The sequence below is a fragment of the Maniola jurtina genome, chromosome 19, assembly GCF_905333055.1.
Source record: "Maniola jurtina chromosome 19, ilManJurt1.1, whole genome shotgun sequence".
NCBI lineage: Eukaryota > Metazoa > Arthropoda > Insecta > Lepidoptera > Nymphalidae > Maniola > Maniola jurtina.
In genome coordinates, this window is record NC_060047.1 from 8,227,316 (window position 1) to 8,250,117 (window position 22,802).

Sequence of the window (22,802 nt, forward strand, 5' to 3'; positions counted from 1 at the left end):
TTACATACTCTTTGGCTGTAAAAAAAAACAGACTATATATACTGTGAAATAAAATAAGTAGACACGGGTAACATTGATACAGTAATAGGTTCACGACAGTTAAGGAATTTGTCGACGTCAATGGCAGGCGTCGAATGTTACGTCACATTTGTCGCTAGGTAGGCTTAGAGACATGATAGTGCATTTGAGATTTAATTCCCTGCAAAAATAAAATCTATATCATGAAGTCTAATTTCAAATACAATAATTATTATGCTAAACCTAAACGGAAAAACCAGCCGAGCGAGAGCGAGAGGGTCTCAAACGGGAATGCTTCACTGTCTATGGATGGATCGCAAGTTGATCGCAACGCAGGCTTAAAAAATATTAGGTATATAGTAAGAGTTCTGATATAGCCCACATAATTCTAAATCATTATTTATTTAATTAAAACAATCAAACAGAGTTGCTTATTTTATTTTTGCAGTAATTTCCATACTGCTTTTTAAACTAGGTACTGTTTCCAACCATTCAAATCCTTAAAGTTTTAAGCTTGATTTTAAAGTTTAGAAGTCAGGCAGGAGGGGTTTCCAGCGTGAAACCCCTCCTGCCTGACGTGATATCAGATACTATTCCGAAGAAAATATAAAAAAATACACTTTATAGGTACTTTGATGTGATTACATCTTTATTAAGGATCTAGGCAAGCGCGCTCCATCTTAGGCTGCATCATCACTTGCTAGCAGGTCTGATTGCAGCCAAGCGCTAGTCTATATAATTAAAAAAAAAAAGGACCTGTTATCCCCCAAAGCCACCATGATGCATATAGCTTCATAGTCGATGATTGTCGGGGAGCCCGGGGTTCGATTACGGACACGCACCTCTGACATGGAGTTAAGTACGTGTTAACCCTGATTTAATTTAAATATTATGTCTGGATATGTATTGGTAAAAAAAAATTATAATCGAAGGGCTCTTGCTACTATCAGGGAGCAAAATGATTGAAATCCTAAACGGCCCAATAGTATCTACCCCATACCTACCTACTTGTTTCTGAGTGTGCAATTAAAGTTTTAGATAATCAGAACGAACTAAAACGATTTAGAATAGATTGTTTCCCAATCATACTTCTTTAAAATCCGAGTGCTTGCTTATATCACATTGAAACGCCAACTAAGAGATCAAATGACGTACCTTAGGGCTTAGCCAACAATCCATAAAAGTTTAGGATTAAGATGGAGTTAAAGTACTAGAGTAATTTCAAATAACAATGATAGCAGTTTCTTTAATAAAAGAGTAGGTACAAGCTGTATTGACGAAGTGCAGCGAAAGTAGTGGTGTCCGCCAAATGATAATCTGTATCAACAGCGGCCAGTACTTATGCAACCTGCGGGTCCGAGATGCCATTTGCCTTCCCCAGCTTCAGTAGGCAGTAGACAGTCTCAGCCACGGCCCGCAGAAACAAGAAAAAGTGCCATTATACACGCTGTGAACATCTGTGATATTATTTATAGTGATTCAAAATGCAACCGCGAATTTTAACGTTATTGATATTGGCATTCGGATGTTTCTACTCGGGTAAGTCCGGTTACCCCAATTTATATATAGTAGGTTAATTTTAAATTAATACAAATGATTAAAAAATGGATTATTTTATAAAACACTTAATAAGTAAACTGGGTTTTAAGTAACATATCTATATTACTTCAAAAATAAACGGGCAATCGCAACAGCAGCAATAAGGTCTCAATTAGAATTTCTGATGAAATCTCGAAGTATTGAGAAACTTTATTCAATTTCTTTTAAGTAGGTCCCCATTGCCTCAATTTAGCCTAATCAAATACCGTAAAAATACTTATAACTAAGTGGGTACCAGGTTTGAGCCCATACAGGACATACGAAGTCGCGGTTTTTTGCACTGCGGATAGATATTAGTCTACCACGTATCACAGATTACGTACATAGTCTACCTAACTTGACCTATTATACTTTTTCTCTACAACCAATAATAATAATTAGAAATATCTATAGATCGAACTCTAGAAGTTCAGAGCCAGACTCACGCCACGCTAAGAACATTGAGAAGAGAGAAGAACGCGACTGTATATTAATTAGATCGTGTTGTCACCTATTTTAACCCCCCAACCCAAAAAGAGGGGTGATATAAGTTTGACCTGTAAGTGTATCTGTCTGTTGCATCGTAGCTCCTCAACTAATGAACCGATTTTAATTTAGTTTTTTTGTTTGAAAGGTGGCTTGATCGAGAGTGTTCTTAGCTATAATCGAAGAAAATCGGTTTAGCCGTTTGAAAGTTATCAGCTCTTTTCTAGTTACTGTAACCTTCACTTGTCGGGGGTGTTATAATTTTTTAATTAACACTTGTCGATTTTGATTTCCAAGACAAGGGGTTTGCGGTAGAGAAACGAGTAGGTACGTCTTTCAGACTTGATGCCGAGATGTAAGTATCGTGGATACTTCTAGCATGTTCTAGGCATAAATCTGGAGTTGATTTTAACTTAGGAATCTAAGAAATATTTGTTACGCTCCGGCTACACGCTCCGCAGTTAAAACTGCACAGGCAAAACCGAGAACTGCGCAGTCCAATCTTTAGCAGCTTTTGGAACTGCGCGGGATACCCCCTTGCCGTCCACACTCGCGCACTCTGCACAAACTGGCTTGTGCAGGCAAGCTCTCAACGAAGCGTAGCGGGAGCTTTAGTGTGCTACAGTTTTTTTTAGAAAATTTTATGTTTTTAGAATATTTAATTAGTTGTTAGTCGATAACAAAACGATTACATCTTTGCATGCTTTTGTCTTTTGTTAACTCCTGGGCTGTTACTATTTTCTGATCTTTTGAGTGTAATCTTTAGGATCCTCATTCCTCGTCGATCTACGGTGAGCAAAGTTTTTCGTCCACTTGTATAAACTAGTAGCTTTACTTCTTTCTTCTTGTTTCTCAATAGGCCTGGATTAGTTCACATCGGTAATTAAGTACCTACCTACCTAAGTGCCTATATGGCTCTTGCCGGAATAAGTAGGGCATAGAGTAGGATTATATTAGAAGTAGGGTATAGGTACGGTTGAAGCACAGGTTGAAGATTGCTTACACTGCCGTATGACGGCTGTGTAATGTAGGATGTGGATGCAGTCGCACAGTAGGTATTATGTTGTTCAGTACCATGCGTAGGTATTCGTACTATAACTTAGGTCCTCGTTTTATGACTAGGTATATTTTCTAGCCTACCCCGTCCCGAGTTTTTTTTGTAAAGTACTTATAACACCGCGTTACCTATATCTATACTAATAATTTCCATTAGCCCTAAACCACGATTTCGCACCAGCCAGTCTAGAAACGATAACGCGATGATAATAGGTAGAGTGTAGAGGTGACCTGCCTAAATAAATAGCTATAATTTCTTTAAACTTCATTAAAAAGTTTTTAAATAGGTATGACCTACTTGAAGTTTCTAAAGAACATTATTATACTTATGATCTAGTAGTTTACATAATAATTGCAGGAAAGTTGACCTAAATCATACTTGTCTAGTGCTTATATAAATTATACAACCTAACTATGATTATTTTGTGATATTATTAGTCTCTGATTAAACAGTTTCGTATTTATAATAAAAGTAGGTTTGTCCCTACTAATATTATGAATACGAAAGTGTGTCGGTCTGTCTGCTAGCTTTAACCAATTTTGGGGAAAGGTAGGAGGTACAGAGACAGAATTTGCATGTTGGGTATAGAGTAGACATACTTAGGCTACTTTTTGTTCCGGAAAATCAAGAGTTCCCACGCGATTTAAAAAATTTAATTCTGCATTCGTGGACATCTATTTGGCATAGAAATAGCTTACATCCTGTTCTAGTATAACGATATCTAGGCTACATTTTATCACGGAATATCGAAGAGTTTCCTGGAGAATAAAAAAAAACAAGCAAATTATATTATAAAAAGTATTCAAAAAGGTATCTACAAATCCAATCAAAGAGGTTTTTAAGTATACATTTACATCGTTATTACTGGCACTGGATGGCAGGCTCTAAGTACTCGTATTAATTTGTATGGATCTTTCTGATTCTTACTTGTTCAGACCAGAAGCTCAAGTTATTAAAAGAAAAGATTAACCTTTTCGTCCAATGTGAAAGTAGCACAGATAGTGATATTAGGTATATTATAGCAGATGAGTCATAGGTCACCACATCAGTCTTAATGACTCGCGAGCTTTTTGCAGAATAATTCAATAACTTACAATTCCCCCTTTTGAAATATAAATGTAACGAACCGGTATCTCGACATTCACATACACGTAACAGATTACGTTAAGTAGGTTGGTTTTTTTGACTGTATAGAATCGGTAGTACAGAGTACAGACCTACTTTCATGTCCACCATCTGATATTGCAATATAGTTACTTAAAAATAGATAAGTTAGTCCTCAAACTTGGAGTGCGTTTGCAACTTACGTATTAGGTATTGTAGATAAATAGATATTTATCCTTAATCCATACTTCCATACTAATACATATTATAAATGCGAAAGTGTGTCTGTTTGTCTGCAACCTTTTCACGGCCCCACAGTATAACCGATTCTGACGTTTGGTACAGAGTTAGCTTATATCCCGGGGACGGACATAGGCTACTTTTTATCCCGGAAAATCAAAGTCTTCCCACGGGATTCCTAAAGACCCATCCGCTCAACCGATTTGTATGTTTGGTACCGAGGTAGCTTGCGTCCATATTACAAACAGTTCCCACGGAATCTTCAAAAACCTAAATCCATGCGGACGAAGTCGTGGGCATCCTCTAGTACCTAATAATTTTACTATCTTACATATCGTCATAATGATCAACCCATCACCCGGTAATAGTCTGCCACGCTAGCCAAGTGCGGATTGGCAGACTTCACACACCTTTGAGGACTTTTAAACCCTATATCCACGCGAATGAAGTATCGGGCATCAGCTAGTAATTAATATAAATAATAGAATAAAATAGAAAGCTTAAAGCACTATCTGGGGAAGGACAAGAGATACTTATTTTTTATTATTTAGGAAAATATAAAAAAGCGGTTAATGCCGGTCGCACAAGGATACAAAACTCGCAAAAGTTGTTACGATGTGAAATCGTTAAATCACTTGTCAGGGTTGTTTGTGATAGGTGCGTATACTTATTGTTATTGTTTATTTATTATGCATATTACTTAAATATTAAGTAACGGACTAAAGTTCCGGTCGCAGTAGGCACGTATAGCCCTGAATCGAGCTTACGTTACACCTTTCACGCGATTATCAGTCATGATAACACGTGTTTAATAAGGTTACCGTTATGTTTTGTTATTTCTAGATAAAATATTATATCCATTTGTATAAAAAAACTTTATTAAAATGTTCATAAAAATGGTATTAATAAAATAAATTGTATTTAAAGTTTAAACAAGTGTGTTTAATGCATTTGTTACTCACTGTTGTTATTCTATAGGGCACACCAAAAAACCTTTAATTAATTTAGACAAGTGCGTTGTTTTAACAAGTTAAGAGTAGACGGCATACCTAATCCATATATCCATACTTAATAATATTATAAATGCGATAGTGTTTGTCTTCTGACTGCTAGCCGGGACGAATGGTACAGAGATAGCTTGCATGTAGAAGGTCATCTACTTTTCGTCCCGGAAAATTAAAGAGTTCCTACGGAAGCTTTAAAGTGTTAATTTTTGTTAGAGTCAACGTTAGAGTCCGTCCACTCTTGGAGCGTATTAGTAAAATGTACCTAATGTGATAATAAGTATATGTAATGTAAAGTAATGTAGTGGAAAATGTCCGCATAATATTATGACGGGCAACTACGGAACACTGCGCGAGGCCCGACACGCGCTTGAACGGTTTTCAAGGTTCCGTGCCTCAAAAGGAAAAACGCCGAACCCTTATAGGATCACTTTGTTGTCTGTCTGTCTGTCCATCCGTCGTGTCTGTCAAGAAAACCTATAGGGTACTTCCCGTTGACCTAGAATCATGAAATTTGGCAGGTAGGTAAATCTTAAAGGAATAAATCCGAAAACCGTAAATTAATGGTTACATCACTGAAAAAAAATTAAATCTGTTTCAATTTTCAAAGTAAGATAAGTGTACCAAGTGGGGTATCATATGGAAGGGCTTTACCTGTATATTCTAAAACAGATTTATATTTATTTTTATGCATAATAGTTTTTGATTTATCGTGCAAAATGTCGGAAAAAATACCCGAGTACGGAACTCGGTGCGCGAGTCTGACTCGCACTTGGAATATTTTTTTAATAATAGTTAAGTAAGTACCTCAGTGAGACGTATTCTTCTGTCTGTGGGTACTATAATGACTTATTTTTTGCTTTGCCAACCCTGATGGCGAGCGCTTACCACATTCTGTGGTCTTTCGTCATACAGCCGACGCGCATCTAATAAAGATGATAGGTATTGCAATTTGAATGCATCCGCACGTTTAGTTAGTGGTGAAATTGTGGTTTTATGAGAGAAAAAGTAAATGAAAAAGTATCGAATCTTGAAACCAATGCAAATATAAAATAGCAATATAGGTACCTACCTACCTACCTTCTTTTGATTAAAAATATAGTGATTTACCTAAACATACTTTAATTAGACAAGTACATAAATTATGTAGATACTTACCTACTTTAAAATCATTCGCAAACGAGATAAAATTGAAGCGAATTGGTTAGTTAGTATCAACTAGGTTTTAAAGCTTTGACCCAGTTTGGTAGATACTTGAATAGGTCCAAGGTCCTACACGGATTACTATACAACCAAGCGATTCTTAAACTCTTTAAGCGAATTATGTACCTACTACCAATGGTACCTACTTTATATAGCCGAAAAATTTTATAATCACGTCCTTATTCAGTGAATAGTTTTTTTTTTTTGTTTTATTCAAATTTATATAGGTATTGGTCACAAAGTGAACATGTCACCCCTGTAGAATCTAAACCGTATCCAAAAATATCTTAAAATAAAAATGCCTTAAAACGTAATAGGTACGTAGTACAAGTAGGTACCTTATTCAAGAAAAATCTTTCAGACATCTCACATCTCGAAATATTTAGGTATAGGTACATTTTGAGAAAAAGACATTCTGAGATAATAACAAAAAGGAATTGGGTACGAGAAAGGACTTTTGTGGAAAGCTTCTTGGTCGCCAGTCCAGCGGACTCGAACCACCTCGAACTGCGCTTGGCGGTACGCGGTCTCCACTCCAGAACACTGCCCCAGCCTCCATGGTTTCTGCGACGTGAAAGACACGGCCTGTGCCACTAACAGCTTGTAAATTGTAGGAAGTATACGCTAGGCATTTAATAATATTGCTATTTATGTAATACATTAATGTTGCAACTTGCAAGTCATTTAAATAAATATAGGCGCTGCATTCATTCTACATTACTGCTAGCCTGAGGCAGTTTAGAAAAAACTAGCAAATGCGAGTCTCACTCGCCTCATCAATGGTTCCGTACCTTGGTGTAAGTGTAATTATTATTTTGTTACCTAAATTATCTCCAACTTTAAATCTACTTAAATTTGTAATCCCAAAAAAAAAACTTTTATTAAAGTAATATACGTGTAACTACAAATTAACGTTTTCTATACCTGTGCCGTGGGAAAAGGTCCTTGACAGACACACAGGCAGACGAACAATGAAGTGATCCTTTAAGGGTTTCCTATTGAGGTACGGAACCCTAAAATGATGTTATGTAAGACGCATAATCAAAACGCACTCGGAATAAAGTACTTACACGACTTACTTACCCACTGATATAACGATATGGTAATAATAATGTTCACATTTTTTCTTACTTGCTTATGTGTAAACGCGACAGGTCGAGATGGCAATTGGGGTAGGAACGTCCCACACACCCGCACAGCCCTCGCGCGTGCCTCGCGCTAACACGGTGCGGGACAGCTTGGGTGCAGGTGTGTGGAGTGTCCCCCCCGCCTCATACCCCGATTGCCGTCTCGACTTGCGTACTATAATTACTTTGATTGGTCTCAAAATACCGTTGATGTGCATCGGTACATTCCAAAAGATTCAATAAGTATACAGTACGACATCGATACATAAAGGGCAATGCCCACAGTTTTGAGTTTACTCAACTGGAACTGACTCAATAAGGAAAAGTTTGCCCGCCCGGATGTTACATGGTCGCCGCTATGAGGTACAGTCAGCTATTACATGCAAGGGTTTAAATCACACATATTTTTGTAGACAGTTTTATGATCTACAATTTTTGTCTGACCCATTTTATATGATAATACTTAACCTTTAGCTCGAAAATGCAAGACAAATTGTGAATTTTGACCTTGAAGAACTTACGGCGCATGAGCGTTGAGACAAGTTTTTAGAACGCTAAAATGCAGGTATGTGTACCAGGTACTTACACCAAAATTCAGCTCATTCCCTCCCATTCTGAGAGTGATCAATAATAAAGACTGGACTACATGGGCACACCTACTATACCCACCTACCATGGGCACACTTACCCAAAAGCTCTAAACTCTAACTTTTTTGACTTGGTTTCTGATTTGTAGTTACATTTAAGTAGGTATAGGTAAACAAAATATGAACCTAAACCTTTGACCTAACATTATTTCGAGGAAAGTTAGATGGTTTCCGAGATGTTGCCGATAGGAAATCCCATCCTATCCAGCACAGCGCTAACTAGGTAGTTTAATATGTATCTTTGATATCATAACATATTATCTTGTGACTAATAAGCGTGCTTTAAGATTTCAACATAGCCGAGGTTCACCTACTTAACGGTGCATTTTCAGTGACCTTCACAACAATAAACACTGACCGGCTTTTGGCCGCTCTCTTGTTTATAGGGCCGTAAGTCTAGACTAATTTGCATAGTTTGTTAGTAATTGAATGTGTCCGACTTAAAATAGCTATAACAACTGAAACATACTTATAATAAGTATACCTTTACCTACCTATTCTATTCTACTTTATTCACGAACTTATTTACAAAATTCAACAATTTTAAGGAGATTAACTAAGTATGTATATTCCTTTTCTCCAGCATAAATATCTACCTATTTATACATGTAAACATAAATTTTATAAGTTCGGTGAAAAAGGCGGATCAACAAATTCCTGAAAAGCCGCAAACGCGGTGGCTGTTCCTCTTGTGCTACACTACAAATATTCATGGGTAGCGGTAATCATAACATCATTGATACGCCTTCCTACTCGTAGGTACTCAATATTATATACTTGCCTATTCATATACAAGATAAAGTTGAAAACTAAAACCCGACTGCGCTCGTCTTAATAAACACTGAAATATTATAGTAAAATTATTTTTCTGTCGTTTGGTATATTTTAATGTTGTAGTACTTATGAACTTAGAATTTTCTCTTCTTTCATTTGACATCCCACTCGATAGGTACAATAGCAAAACCACTCTTTTTTATGTAACATCTGTTAGGTCAATTTTTTTCGTATAAAATGTAGCCTATGTCACCCGGACCTTTAGGACAAAACGATTGACACCTCATTCATCAAAATCGGCCCAGTAGTTTAGGCGCTACGGTCGAACACATAGAATCTGGATACAAACATACATACATACACACATGCATACATACATACATACATAGACTGCTTTAAAATCATAACCTTCCTTTTGGCTTTGCCGCAGTCGGGTAAAAAGAAGATTTAATTAAGTAGGTGTCCTGTATAATGAAATCGCTAAGCCGTGATCACAAATTGTGATCACACAAAACAGAGTCAGCTGTGGTCTTGCTTACGACAATTAATCAAAAACCCTCATAAACTTTGCAGTAGGTAGGTAGGTTCTGTTGTTTTGTTCTATTTCAAAACTGAAAACACACATTAAAAAAAATTTAATAAGTCTTTATTAATGAATATTTCAGTTTTTAACAAGGGCAAATAAATTATTCCGTGGTCCAATATGAGCGATTTCCGAAGCGAGCTGGAGGTCGTGGCTTGCAGTCCGGCAGCGATGGGGTCGGGTCGGGAACCTTGGGTGCACAGGGGCAGGGGTCCGCGTTCGGTGCGGGCGTCGGACTTTCGTGAATCCTCGCCCGACAGAAATATCCAAACCCAGGTCGTTCCATGCTTAGTTTGTCCTTCATACAAGCGTCAAAAACAGCTTGAGTCTTCCTGCAGTTATTGAAGGAATAGTTACCTGAACTTTTATCAATGCAATTTGCGTACTGATTGAACTCTAACATGCAGTTGTCTTTGATTTGTCTGAACAGCTGCAATGTGCAGGCGGTGACTTTTTTCCCCAGTTCGACACAGGCTCGCGGGTCGCCGGACTCGTACCTGCACAGCATAAACTCGTTGTTGACACTCTCGCAGTGTTTCCCCACGTAAGGCGCAGCGGACATCAGCGTGGCGGTGGACAGATCACACTCTTCCACTTGTAGCGCCGAGAACTCTGGCAATTTGATGCCATTCGTTAGAACCATCGTTGAGGAATTAGCAGCAAATTCTCAGAAAACTAAAACAATTATAATAATCTAAGTAGGTATTTTGTTTACGTTGTCGCTGCTTTTTATTTTTTTTAAATTGACAGATAGGAACCCAATGTTAGGATGACGTTAAATATACGTAGTGATTACATACTCTTTGTTAGGTAGGTATGTTGATTGAGTGACTTAAGCTTGACTTAGGTACCTATATTTTTTTTAATAGTTTTTATTATTGGCGTGCAGATTATACTTCGAGGCATTTAAGTACATATCTATGCATTTAAGAGATGCTTACCCATGTGCTTACCCTACTTAAGTGAAAAATCTCAATGCTGCAGGCAATGCTTTAGCTTTTCTTCCGGTTCTTCTCGGTAGCAACGGCATTCCGAACCAGTGGTAAATTATTTTGACGATTCAAAAGCACTTGTAAAAGTTTACTTGAATAAAAATATGTTCTATTCTGTTCTTACAGGTGAATGTCAATCACTATCGTGTCCAAAGGTACGGACGACCAGTGGTTGGTTGGACCTGTTCCCCATACCTTGCAGAAAAAGTACAGAATGTACACTTATGGGAACGCAACACCTGTGCTGTAAAGGATTCTGCACCAAGGGAGTTGTAGCTCAGGAAATACGGTTAGTGGTATCAAATAAGTGTATTAACGCCGCCTTTTCTAACTGCTTATCCAATACTAGCTTAAGCCCGCGACTTCGCCCACGTGGACTACACTTTCAAACCCCTGTTTTACCCCTTTAGGGATTGAATTTTCAAAAATCCTTTCTTAGCGGATGTATACCTCATAATAGCATGTCTTTAAAAGTCCGATCCAGCCAGTAGTTTAAGCTGTGCGTTGATAGTTCAGTCAGTCAAAGTGCGAAAGTGTGTTTGCGTTTATGGTTTAATCACATCGTAACAGAACAATGGATCGAAGTGATTTTTTGCGAAAAGCTCAATTTATATAACTAAATCTTGCTTAATTTAAATAACTCCTTATTTTCATGTTTATTGTTTACTAGCTGATACCCGAAACTTCGTCCGCGAAAAATTTAGGAACTCCATACAGACAGCATCCGAGTTGAGGAGTTGGGTCCTCGAGTTATAACCGACAGTTTCTAAATCTCATCAGTTTTGGTGGTCAGGTCCCCTGCAGCATCAGGGTTGAGTAGTTGGAATCCTATTTTTTTATGGGACAATGTCGCAAAGTTTCTCTATCAACAATTAAAAGTTTACGCAAATTGATTCAAAAATCTTGGAGTTTTTGGTGTACATAGGTAGTACATGGGTAGAAAATCACTACTCCTCCCTGTTTTGAAAGTCGGTTAAAAAGGTAGCGTATGTGACTCGTTGTTTAATTTTAATTCTCTACTTGTCTGTGAAAGTCCCGTCAAAATAGATTCAGCCGTTCTGAAGATTAGCCCATTCAAACAGACAAAAATTTTAAGTTTTTAATTTAATTTATTTAATTTTAAGTAGTAGTAGTAGTAAGGTACAATTCAAATAGCGATATGAGGTCTTAGTTATTTCGAAGTTATAGACAGACACTATCGAAATAAGTTTTTACTTAATTGAAATTTAGAATTGTATGACGATCACCTTGATCAGCTAAGATAGTTGCTTTAATGGAAACCATGTACATTGCGTAGATGTAGATATTATTATACCCATAATTACGTTCATATGGTACCGGCTATCTGTATTAATTCGATATTGCATAGGTTACCTAGGCATTCTATTGAATATCAAAAAATTTAGGCAATGTACAAAATATTTTTTATTCATACTTTGACTAGGCGTTCTGTACAAATGGGGATGAAAAATGTTTCCGGGTATAAATATTCCTATACACGTGCGATTATGTTTGCCTACATAACCTCTAGTAATGCAATAGAGTCAAATGTAGCCAAGAACGAAATCTGGGCACCCCCGGTTTCACGCAGTCCTGTCTGTCTTACCCGCCTAGTAGAGTGTTTATGTAAAGCTCGAAGTCTTCATGGCGTAGCCCATTTGAATAACTTGATCTTTAGCCACTATCACCATCCTCATTAGATACCATCATCATCATCGCTATCATCATCATTATCATCACAATCATTGTCATCATGATCATCATCATAATTTTTATTTATTCACTAATTCTATAATGTTAAATTTTATACATTTGCTAGGAGCATTTAGGAACCGTATAGAATGCCTAGGAATTGAATAAAATGCCTAGGAATTGTATAAAATGCGTAGGAAATGTATAAAATTGTAAACGACAGATTACATATTTTATACTTTGCCAAAACAATCGGTATTTCATGGAATAACGAGGTATTCAAGGAACGACTGAATTGCATACATTTCCGGTAACAATTAAATAATAAAAAAAGGCTAACCAATTACGAGTAAAGAAATATGCTTCAGTTACTTAGTGCTTGTATGTTGTCTATTGTCAATGTTGTATGTATTTTTACCTAATCAAAAAATCGGGAGACGGGACGGCATGGTCGCATCATAAGGGTTCCTTTGTCAACTTTTTGGTAAAGAACCCTAAAAATGTAGATAATTATTTTAGTTATATTGAAAAACCTAATTGGTTTACCCTTCACAGAATATTCTAAACAAATAATAATTAGTATTTTAAATTTTCAAAGTAAGATAACTATACCAAGAGGGGTGTCATAATAAATTATGAAAGGGCTTTACTTGTACACATTCTATAAAGCAGATTTTTATGCATAAGTAGATTTAAATTTATCTTGCAAAATATCGAAAAAATCCGCGAGTACGGAACCCTTGGTGCGCGAATTTGACTCGCACTTAAACGGTTTTTTTTATTATTATTCGCCAAGACACACAGATAACTCAGTTTTTATACCTACATATTATAATCTACGATTAAATGAGTTGATACAAAAGAGAACGGTAATCCACCGGTTAAGGTCATTGGTATTACATTTTAATTTCTTAATAGTTTGTCTTCTGTAACGCCTTAATAACATTTTTTCGAGAGTCATGATGTGTTACACAATAAATAATTACAAATTCATCTTCACCATTAATTTAAATGAACCGCATAGAAATATAAATATATAAAGTTAATAAATTATTCAGTGCTTTGTAATTTGAATATATAGTGTAATATAAAAAATTATACTTTTTCGATATTTAAGTATTTGACCGATTGCATTTCCTTATAACTTCTGTTGAAAGTTGAAACTGCCAATTCCGTAACCTTTCAAGTGAGCTGAGCTGTGATATCGTTGATGTCTTTTGTATGGCAGAATTGATTGCTGCGTCTCAATAAATTACTTACTAGACGATGCCCATGATTTTATCCGCGTGAATGCAAACTTTCTTAAAAATTCCGCAGGAATTTGTTCCCGGCATAATATTATGTGATAAGTCAGATTAAAAGCTATTTCTATACACAATTCCAGCCAAATCGGTTCAATCTTTGTGGCGTGAAATAACAAGCATCCAAACATACTAATTTTTACATTTGTAATATTAAAAGTATTTGCTATATTAGAAATAACTTATTCGTTTATATATTCGTGTGTTATTTATAATACATCATTTGTATAGTAATTAGATAAGGGTAGCTTTAAGTGTTATTGTAATATTTAAAAAAAATAGATTAATAGCTTAGCAAACGCACCGCTTTGGCTATTGTCACTAACGAAACATCATTAGCATACATTCTAAACTATTTTAGAACCACTGAGGCGAGTAGTAGTGTAGACGAGCCAAGTAGTAGCGTAGTCGAGCCTAGTACAAGCACAAGCCCCAGCACCAGCACCACCAGCACTACAACAAGCACAACTACGAGTAGTACTACAACAACTACAACAACCCCAAGTACAACCACCAGCACGACGACCACGACCACGACCACGACGACCACGCCGAAGCCGACGACTACGACGACCACGGAACCCCCGCGACCCTTCCTGCAACTGCTGCCCATACAACTTGCGCCGACAGCAGCGCCGGCGAAAATAGGTAACCGCTTTCATACTTCCTTTGATAGGTACATTTTTAGGGTTCCGTACCTCAAAAGGAAAAACGGAATCCTTACAGGATTACTTTGTTGTCTGTCTGTCCGTCTGACGTGTCTGTCAAGAAATCCTATAGGGTACCTACTCTACTCCCCGTTGACCTAGATACATGAAATTTGGCAGGTAGGTAGATCTTATAGGCTATAGCACAAGTAAAGGAATAAATCCGAAAACCATGAATTTGTGGTTACATCACAAAAAAAAAAAAATTAAAATGTGTTCATGAACAAGTAATTGTAATAGTATTTCAATAATTTTCAAATAAGATAACTAAACCAAATGGGGTATCATATGAAAGGGCTTTACCTGTACATTCGAACAGAACTCTCTGGGCGGCACGGCTTTGCCATTAGGGTGGTAACTAGCCACGTCTATAATAGCGTCCCACCAAAAAAACAGCATTTTTTACTAATTTTTAGAGAAGTAAGCCGCTGTCGCAGATTATAAGCATTAACTTTAGATCTATAAATTTGTTTCACGATTAATTAAGAGATTTTTTGTTGATCGATCCCAAAAAAAAAATCTTAACGAACGACGATTATTTTCTATGACCTAGACGTTTAATTGTATTTGATATTTTGTTGTTTTAGGTGGTTTAGTTACATAATACGAGTTTGCGATAGCCAAATATGAAAGGAAACCTTCAAAAATTTCATAAGTGGTTTACTGTAACAGTTTGACCGCCAGGCGTTGTGTGATATTAATAGATTTAAACACTTATACTTGTAATAATAATAAATAATACCTTTTCCCTACCTTGGTTCCTAAATGAGGGTTACATTTTGTGAGAAAATACGATCTTTATTTAAAACGTAGTTACCTATTCGGGGTACCTCTAATCCTCATACGCATGCATGGCTAAGGTTTGGAATACTCTTCCGCGATCTGTGTTTCCTACCAATAATTACAATCCGGGTATCTTTAAAACAAGAGTGAATAGGCACCTTCTAGGTAAACGCGTCCCATCTTAGACCACATCATCACTTTCCATCAGGTGTGATTGTGGTCAAGCGCTTACCTATAGTGAATAAAAAAAAAACGTATTATAACATTATAGCACTCTAGCATAACATTATTGTATCGAATGTCGGGTGATATTGAACTCGAATGGTATCAAGATATAAATAATATATATAATAATGATATAGTTAAACCTAAAGGTAGGATATCCTGGCGCCTCCATTACTAAGGGTATTTAAGTTAAAACGCTCCTAACAGCATAATGCTGTATGCCCTTACACAAATACATAAGTATTCAGCGCTGATTTTCAGCTGCGACCCTGATTCAGATCTGTGTATTTACTGTAATGTAAATCCTTAAGTTACACGTTTATTTGTTGTCATCTCGTCATCATCATCATTATCAACCCATCGCCGGCTCACTACGGAGCACCGGATCTCCCCTTAGAATGAGAAGGGTTTTGGCCATAGCGCTGGCCAATTCGGCCAGTGCTGGCACATTATGCTTATGGCCGCATGGGCTCTACAAGTCAAAAACATCAAGCTTTTAATAAATTAAACTTCAATATGAACAGGAAAGACACAAAAACTGGCGTGTCCAAAGAACCCTGCAGGAGGGTTGTTCCCGATACCGTGTGAGTCGAATGCTCAATGCCGCGCCAGTAGTGGACCCGGCCAGGTTTGCTGTAAAGGTCAGTGTGTGAAAGGAGTGCCCGCGCCGCGACCCGTGTCTGAAGAATCACATCAACGTAAGTATATTAAGTTCCTACTTCTTACACTGGCCTTCAACACCTTACATAATGTTTACTTACCTGCTTGAAATTTAAATGAGTCCTGTCCTATAAGTGCGCGACAGGTTGAAATGGCAATCTTGGAGGGAACGCCTTGCACACCTAATTCCTAACTAACTCAACTCTAAGTAATTATTTATTGCATTACTTCTTATTTACAGTAGGTTTAGGTCCCGTTTAATGTAACGAAATACTTAAATGTTACAAATAAATTCATACATAAGTAAGATTTCTACACTACAACTCGGTAAGTATAAGTACCTACCTATATCTACTATCGACTATTTTATAAATAACTTTCTTGTGTAACATCACAAGGAAAATGTTACACAGAACTTACAGTTAACAGTTATCGGCTGTTATTGCAAAATATTGAGATCCGTTTAGGAGCTACAGAACTAGGTTTTGTACCCCCGTCCATAATCGCTTGTACTGGATGGCGAGTGCAAACTACAAATCAGCTTTGTTGCTGACTTAGCTACTGTAGTTTCACTTCTGAATTTCATTTCAACTATACTTAACTATAAAAAGTTACGTATAAGTATTATGGCTAGTGACCATTTTCAGCTATTCTTGGTGTAATCCCTCGCGAGTGTCCCACGGCACCACTGGGTGAGCTTCTCTTCGAAGTGCAGACATGCAAGACGGACTCGGACTGCTGGCCTCGCGTCTGCTGTCCTGACGGCACACGCTCCTACTGCCGCACAGCACGCGCCAGGCTCGACCTCGTGCCAGTCGCCAACCGGATAGAAGCACGTGAGTAATTGCCGGTTCAAGTGCAGATGTACAAGACTGACTCGGACTGCTGGCCTCGCGTCTGCTGTCCTGACGGCACACGCTCCTACTGCCGCACGGCACGCGCCAGGCTCGACCTCGTGCCAGTCGCCAACCGGATAGAAGCACGTGAGTAACTGCCGTTCCAAGTGCAGATGTGCAAGACTGACTCGGACTGCTGGCCTCGCGTCTGCTGTCCTGACGGCACACGCTCCTACTGCCGCACGGCACGCGCCAGGCTCGACCTCGTGCCAGTCGCCAACCGGATAGAAGCACGTGAGTAACTGCCGTTCCAAGTGCAGATGTGCAAGACTGACTCGGACTGCTGGCCTCGCGTCTGCTGTCCTGACGGCACACGCTCCTACTGCCGCACGGCACGCGCCAGGCTCGACCGCGTGCCAGTTCGCGTTCCAAGTGCAGATGTGCAAGACTGACAATGGACTGCTGGCGTCACGTTTGCTGTCCGCTCGATTTTCTGGTCAAACAGGGCTCGGGCTCTAACTGTTAGTAAGTATTTATAATTCTCCTGAAAACATTGACTTAAAATCGACCACTGCCCAGTTTCAACTTTTGACGAGAACATAAAGTTGTCGTCGTAAGTATACCTCATAGCTGAGGGCCGTGACCGCTTCCAATCATCACATAATAGTAAGATGAAACAAATTAACCTTAAAACTATAAGTAACGTACATAATATATACAACAAGCGCTGCCTATTTACGTACCCGAGTACGGCAAAGCCAAAAGAGCAGATTTTGTTGATCGAGGTGTCGATCGACTCGTTATTATGTGCGGGTGACATAGGCTAAGTACATGGTATATGAAAAAATCGACTCTCACGGATGTTAAAAAAGTGGGAGTTTTGAAATCAAAAAAATATTTTTGGTGACTTTTGTATCGAGTGAGATATTAAATGACGAAAAAATTCTGAGTTCATAAAGTAATGTTAAAAATTAAAATACATCGAGCGACAGAAAAACATTTTTTTATGTAAGTACTAAGTAGGAATATCTATCGCTATCTATAGACAGTTCGTGAGTAGTAAATTTTTAATGTTTTTTAACTTTATCTTGTTATTTACTAACTATATAGACTCATTATAGCTAATTTATAATACAAACTAACAATGATTGCGATATTTTTTATAAAGCCTAGTGGCTAATAGGTTAAAGGAGCTAGGTTTAAAGTGTTGCGAAATTAATGTCACGGTCTAACTTTATTATTGAACCGAAGTGCAAAAAACATAATATCTTGATCTACCTAAGTAGGTGCCTGCTCCACAAACAGATATGTAGGTACACTGAAACTTAGACACACTTTGGTTAAACTGAAATGTGCAGTTATTTGGGTATCGCTATACCTACTTTTTGGACATACGAGCTTAAAATTATTATTATTATCCGTAGTCCATATAGGTAGGTACCTATCATACTCGTAGGTCGTACTTGTACCTACTTCAATAGGTAGAGGTACTTTTATATTTTCAAACTATTTCAACTAGGTATTACAATTCTAGGTTCTAGCTTTGTTTGTGGCCCACTTTCCTACCATTTACCTACTATTGCACTTGAAAATAAATTAATACAGATAAGTAGGTAGGTATAATACGCCTGTTGCGTATTAATACCTACCTACTTATCTGTATTAATTCGAGATGGCAACCGGGGTGGGGACACCCTGCACACTCCCCGCGCTAACCCGCTGCTGGTGAGTGTGGCGTCATACTCCGATTGCCATCTCAACCTGTCGCATACTATAGGTACCTATCTATTTATGAAAAAAATCTGTTAAGTGCGACTCAGACTCGCACTCGAAAGGGTTCCGCACCATCTTACGAAAAATCCCAAACGGATATAGTAAAGATTTGCAAGTTAATGTTTGACAGTGCCATCTATACTTGTGATTTATATGATGTATACATTTTAGGCTTTTTACCTACAAAAAACCTTGGTGGCCGCAACCCTCAGCGCATAATGAAAAACCCCGAGATCTTATGTGCGACCAGCATTGAAACCTAACTTTTTTTCCATCCAGCTGTCCGAATGCTGGAGTCATACCTGCAGTGCACAGCTCCGCCGAAGTTCGACTCGTTCCCGCAGCGCTGCAGCTCGAGTATCGACTGCTTCCCCAACCTGTGTTGCGCAGAGGGCGGCAAGAAGCACTGCCGGCCGCCGCAGCGCAGTCTCTTTGCCTTGCTCGCTGGTGCCGCAGCGGTACGTTTCTCTTTCTAACCCCCCGACCCAAAAAGAGGGGTGTTATAAGTTTGACGTGTGTATCTGTGTTTGTGTATCTGTCTGTGGCATCGTAGCTCCTAAAAGAATGAACCGATTTTAATTTAGTTTTTTTGTTTGAAAGGTGGCTTGATCAAGTGTTCTTAGCTCTAATCCAAGAAAATCGGTTCAGCCGTTTGAAAGTTATTTACTTTTTAGTGTTTTGTGTCGGGGGTTTTTAAATTTTGAATTTATGTTATTCTTAAAATATAGGTATGCTTGTAGATAACTATTTTAATATAGACTTGCGCTTGACTGCTATCAAGTGGTGATAACTGATGATGCAGCGCACCTACTAGCAAGTGATGATGCAGCCTAAGATGGAGCGCGCTTGCCTAAGAGTGCGTGGATACTACTCTTGAGATCATGTCTAAAATCTACATAAGCATCTTATTTATTTCATGTTTTCATAACATATTCAGTGCTGGATTAGCCTGACTGGGTACCTAGGTAGCAGGCAGGCAATCTGCCTATTTTAGCCTGATACTTGATAGGGCCCCGTCTGCAATTAACCTAAACGCACTAAAAAGCGATATGAATGTCTTTATACCTACCTACTACATTTACCTACTTCCCTATTATATCGTAACAGTAAAAAATACCATGCCGTGCCCTTACCGTGATAAATTATAATTGCCACCACGGCCCATTACTTAACTTACTTAAATAATGTGACACGCAAAACTATTATTTTCCTATTTTTTGGGCTATCTAGAACTTGAATGGAAATAAATGATTCTAATAATAATTTTATTTTTCTTTACAGAGACTAGGCTGATTGATCAACTGGATTAAGGAGAAAATACATACCTAGTTCTAGAAAATGTAAATAGCTAAATGATAGCAGTATTTTTTTACTTTTTCAAATTTTGTATTAAATACATATTTTATTTATATTACAAAAGTGGTATTATTTAGCCCATTTTATCAGTACCCAGGTCATCGGACGTCCATTATATCTAGTAGGTACTTAACATTTTTATCAATTTAATTCTTTAGAATTTAGATTACTTTAATGAAAAAACCGGCCAAGTGCGAGTCCGGACTGGCGCACCGAGGGTTCCATACTCAGGTACTTTTTCAGACATTTTGCACGATAAATCTAAAACTATTATACGTAAAAATCTGTTCTAGAATGTACAGGTAAAGCCCTTTCATATGATACCCCACTTGATATAGGTATCTTACTTTGAAAATACTAATTATTTGTTCATTACTAGCACTTGACCAATTTTTTAAATTTCGCTATATATATCTTTAAAGCTGGCCATACACGATCAAGTTTACTGTGAACTTAGCGGCAGTAGTGTGCACAATGCAGATGGCCATTTACAATATACACCGACAGGTATACTGGCGACTACCGCTTCAAGTCTGGTGCAAACTTGACAGTAAACGTGATTATGTATGACCAGCGTTACAATGAAAATTTAAAAATTGTAATCAAGTCGGGCTAGCATTTTAAACTATTTCAAATTTATAGCAACTAAAATTTGCAACTGTGATAGACAAGACACAGTTGCACTATAAAGTTGATTTCAAACTATGGAATATAATATTATATATGAGCGATATTTATTTATATATAATATTATATATTCCGTAGTTTGAAATCAACTTAAGGGTTCCTAATTTACTATTTTGGTACAGAACCCAAAAAGTATTGGCAAATATTATAAGAGTAAGAGGTTTTTCAATAAAAAGATAGAATTGTTTTAAATTTTTATTAACCTAAGAAACTCCAACATTAGTCCAGCTGAAACAAACAAAATATTTGTTACTTTATTTAAGCATGTTTTCATAAATATTAAAAAAAACTCTTTTTACCCCTTGGTTTTCAAAATTCAGCCTAAGCTATATTTAAGTAGTTCTAATGAAATTTTCATGTCTCCGAGGGTTATTAAGTTTACTTATAGGTATATTACTTGACTAAGATGGTTCTTGTGATAAACACAGGTAACTTTAAGAGGCTAGTACACACACTTTGCATACCTACATTTCAGTCAACACTTGCGAACATGCTGAATAGTGTTGGTTTTTAACCCACACTTAAGAGGAATTAGATGTAAATCATCACACTAATATTTTAAAGGTGAAATTTTGTGTGTATGTATGTGTTTGGTGTATGTTTGTTACTCTTTCACGCAAAAACTACTGGACGGATTTGGCTATTTAGAATGGACGTAGATTATATACCATGGAATCGTACATAGGCTACTTTTTGTCCCGGAAAATCAAAGAGCTCCCACAGGATTTTTAAAAACCTATATCCACGCGAACAAAGTCGCAGGCATCAGCAAGTACATAATATTTAAACAGTGGCAAATCAACAATAAAGTATGATTCACTTATTGATTAAGGGAACTATCAAACAGGATTTTTTTGCCTTGGTATCATCCAATTTCAATCCCATTGTGCCAGTATGAACTATGAATATTTATGATAGATTAGCTTTAAAATTTATTTATTCAAAGAAAAAGTGAGATCTCGAACAGGTTTTCTCTTCCATATAAATCGCAACAATCACATGAAGAAAACAACGCTACTGAAATGACATGATTAAAGACTAGAAAATGGGCTATATTATATATAAATAATATATTATTATCTAGCGGCTAGATAATTAATCAATGAAGCAATTATTTATTATTTTTGTTTGCAATTTTTGAATAATAATACTAAACAATGCCCACAACTATGTGGATTTGGTATTTTGTAAATGCTGTGGAACTCTGGTTTTCCGGTCAAAACATAGTCTATGTCCTTTCCCGGAATGCAATCTATCTCTGCACCACTTAAAAATTGGTTAAACTGATGCACCATAGTTACAATAATAAGTAAGGATATCAATGTAGGTAACTTATAGGTACTGGTATAAAAATGCTACCATATTAATCTACATGAAGATGCTATGATGCATGTACTTTATCATGAGAATAATTACTTAAGATTACAAACTATTAAAATGCGTTTTTTCTATCTAAGTACCTTTTTGAATCCAATATCATGTGCATATTCTCTGAAGCACTGTCTGCAGATGTTCAGACCATATTTGCGAATAAGACCGTGACGGTTGGAGCAGGCTCGGCTGAAAAAACAAGTAAAATACTTTGTATTTCCAGCAGTTGTTTGGTTAGAACACGTGTTCTAACCAAACAACTGCAGGAAATTTTGATTGGAATTAAAGCATACATACCATGAACGCGAACCTTGTCCGTATCTACGGGGATGTGAGTACCAAATATTTGCGTGACCCATCTTTTTTACTTGGTTTTCACCAAATAATCGTACAGAAAGATGTACAAAATGGCGTTTAGCAAATTGAAAAGACTTTTAATTTAGGAAAACTGTCAATGTCAAAATGAAACGTCAAGTCAACACCATAGATACAAAACGCTATGGCTTTGCAAATGCTTTCGACAAACAGCAAACAGCAAGCGTATGGACGGCGGACGGATGTTTGTGTATAATTGCCAAGTTGCCTACCCAAACTATCC

At 37.3% G+C, this 22,802-nt stretch overlaps 3 protein-coding genes across 4 annotated transcripts; 1 reads left to right on the forward strand and 2 right to left on the reverse strand.

Annotated features, from left to right (window-relative positions):
- The first annotated feature begins 798 nt into the window (after nt 1–798).
- Nucleotides 799–20,153, forward strand: LOC123875109 (integumentary mucin C.1-like). 2 transcript variants are annotated; one of them, XM_045920757.1, is made up of 7 exons: nt 799–877; nt 10,940–11,102; nt 14,168–14,454; nt 16,046–16,219; nt 16,829–17,017; nt 19,070–19,248; nt 20,072–20,153. In XM_045920757.1, exons 1-7 carry the CDS (start codon nt 820–822, stop codon nt 20,081–20,083), a joined length of 1,062 nt encoding a protein of 353 aa, XP_045776713.1. In that variant the 5' UTR covers nt 799–819; the 3' UTR covers nt 20,084–20,153. The 2 variants fall into 2 exon arrangements, with proteins under 2 accessions (XP_045776713.1, XP_045776714.1); XM_045920758.1 differs by lacking the exon at nt 799–877 and adding an exon at nt 1,392–1,557.
- Nucleotides 9,863–10,583, reverse strand: LOC123875115 (NADH dehydrogenase [ubiquinone] 1 alpha subcomplex subunit 8-like). Its single transcript, XM_045920765.1, has one exon. It carries the CDS (start codon nt 10,462–10,464, stop codon nt 9,925–9,927), a length of 540 nt encoding a protein of 179 aa, XP_045776721.1. The 5' UTR covers nt 10,465–10,583; the 3' UTR covers nt 9,863–9,924.
- Nucleotides 20,154–21,015: 862 nt separating the features above from the next.
- LOC123875117 (40S ribosomal protein S29) lies at nt 21,016–22,666 on the reverse strand. The gene is made up of 3 exons (XM_045920768.1): nt 22,502–22,666; nt 22,294–22,393; nt 21,016–21,061 (listed from the first exon to the last, which is right to left on the reverse strand). The coding sequence occupies exons 1-3, from the start codon at nt 22,561–22,563 to the stop codon at nt 21,053–21,055; spliced, it is 171 nt and encodes a 56-aa protein (XP_045776724.1). The 5' UTR covers nt 22,564–22,666; the 3' UTR covers nt 21,016–21,052.
- Nucleotides 22,667–22,802: the final 136 nt, after the last annotated feature.